At 52.2% G+C, this 1021-nt stretch overlaps 1 protein-coding gene across 1 annotated transcript in view; it reads left to right on the top strand.

Moving 5' to 3' along the window:
* Positions 1-809, top strand: part of insm2 (insulinoma-associated 2) — a 3856-nt gene extending 3047 nt beyond the window's left edge. The window contains exon 2 of the mRNA XM_017040043.2: positions 15-809. Within this exon, the coding sequence (XP_016895532.1) occupies positions 15-358 (344 nt within the window). The 3' untranslated portion in view covers positions 359-809. The remainder of the gene's footprint in view (positions 1-14) is intronic.
* Positions 810-1021: the final 212 nt, after the last annotated feature.

Below are 1021 nucleotides of genomic sequence, written 5' to 3'. Positions count from 1 at the left end.
GGCGGCGCCCCCCCCCGCCGCACCGTACGGCCAGAGTCACGTGTTCCTCTGTCAACTCTGCGGCTCGCGTTTCCCGTCGGCGGAGATCAGAGACAAACACCACCTGTGGCACGCCATGAGGGACGAGCTTTTGGCGGGAAGCGTGTTCAGCGTGCACAGGGAAAAGAGCGGCAGCGAGAGCGAGCATCATCAGCATCAGCAGCATCAGCATCAGCAGCAGCAGCAGCAGCAGATCTTCTCCTGTAAACTCTGCTCCTCCACCTTCTTCAGCTCCCCGGGGCTCAGCCGACACATCAACAAGTTCCACCCCCCGGAGAACAGACAACTGACGCTGCTGCACATGACCGTGCGGCCGTAAACTGAGCGGCCACGGGGTCAGTTCATCAATGACGTCAGAAACCCGTGTTTACGTCACTTCTCAGTCCATCGATACAGTAACTGTCCGTGGTGCTGAAGCCCAGTGACTCCACGTCCACACCTGTAGTGACGTCACATCCGCTCTAGTTCTAGTTCAGTTTGGCCGAGAGCCTGGCTCAACGATGACGTCACATGACCGCAGCGTTATTTGTGTCACTCACTGTACAAGTAAAAAGAATGAAACTAAAGCAAAGCAACATGACTGTAACCACATGGAGCCACTCATCTACAGCAGGGGTTTCAACCACCGGGTCGGGGGCCAGCAGTGGGCCGAGTGGTCCCGAGATGATTAAGAATCAGTGTATGTTTAACGAACACGATTATATTTACATGATGTATCGAGTACATTACCCATGATGCACCTTACTGTGGTTCATTATGTGCCCCCCCCCCCCCCCCCCCCCGTCTGTGGTAAACTTACTCTTTTTACAGATGTGTGTACATTTATGGGCCAGTACATGTTGTCTGTGTTTTCTGTGGACTGTACAAATACTGTGGACAGTACAAATACTGTAGACTGTACAAATACGGTAGACTGTACAAATACGGTAGACTGTACAAATACGGTAGACTGTACAAATACGGTAGACTGTACAAATACTTC

Source organism: Cynoglossus semilaevis, chromosome 1 (assembly GCF_000523025.1).
Source record: "Cynoglossus semilaevis isolate Cse_v1.0 chromosome 1, Cse_v1.0, whole genome shotgun sequence".
In the NCBI taxonomy this organism is placed as follows: domain Eukaryota; kingdom Metazoa; phylum Chordata; class Actinopteri; order Pleuronectiformes; family Cynoglossidae; genus Cynoglossus; species Cynoglossus semilaevis.
Note: the sequence above shows the minus strand (reverse complement) of the source record. Positions and strands in the feature narration are given on the sequence as shown.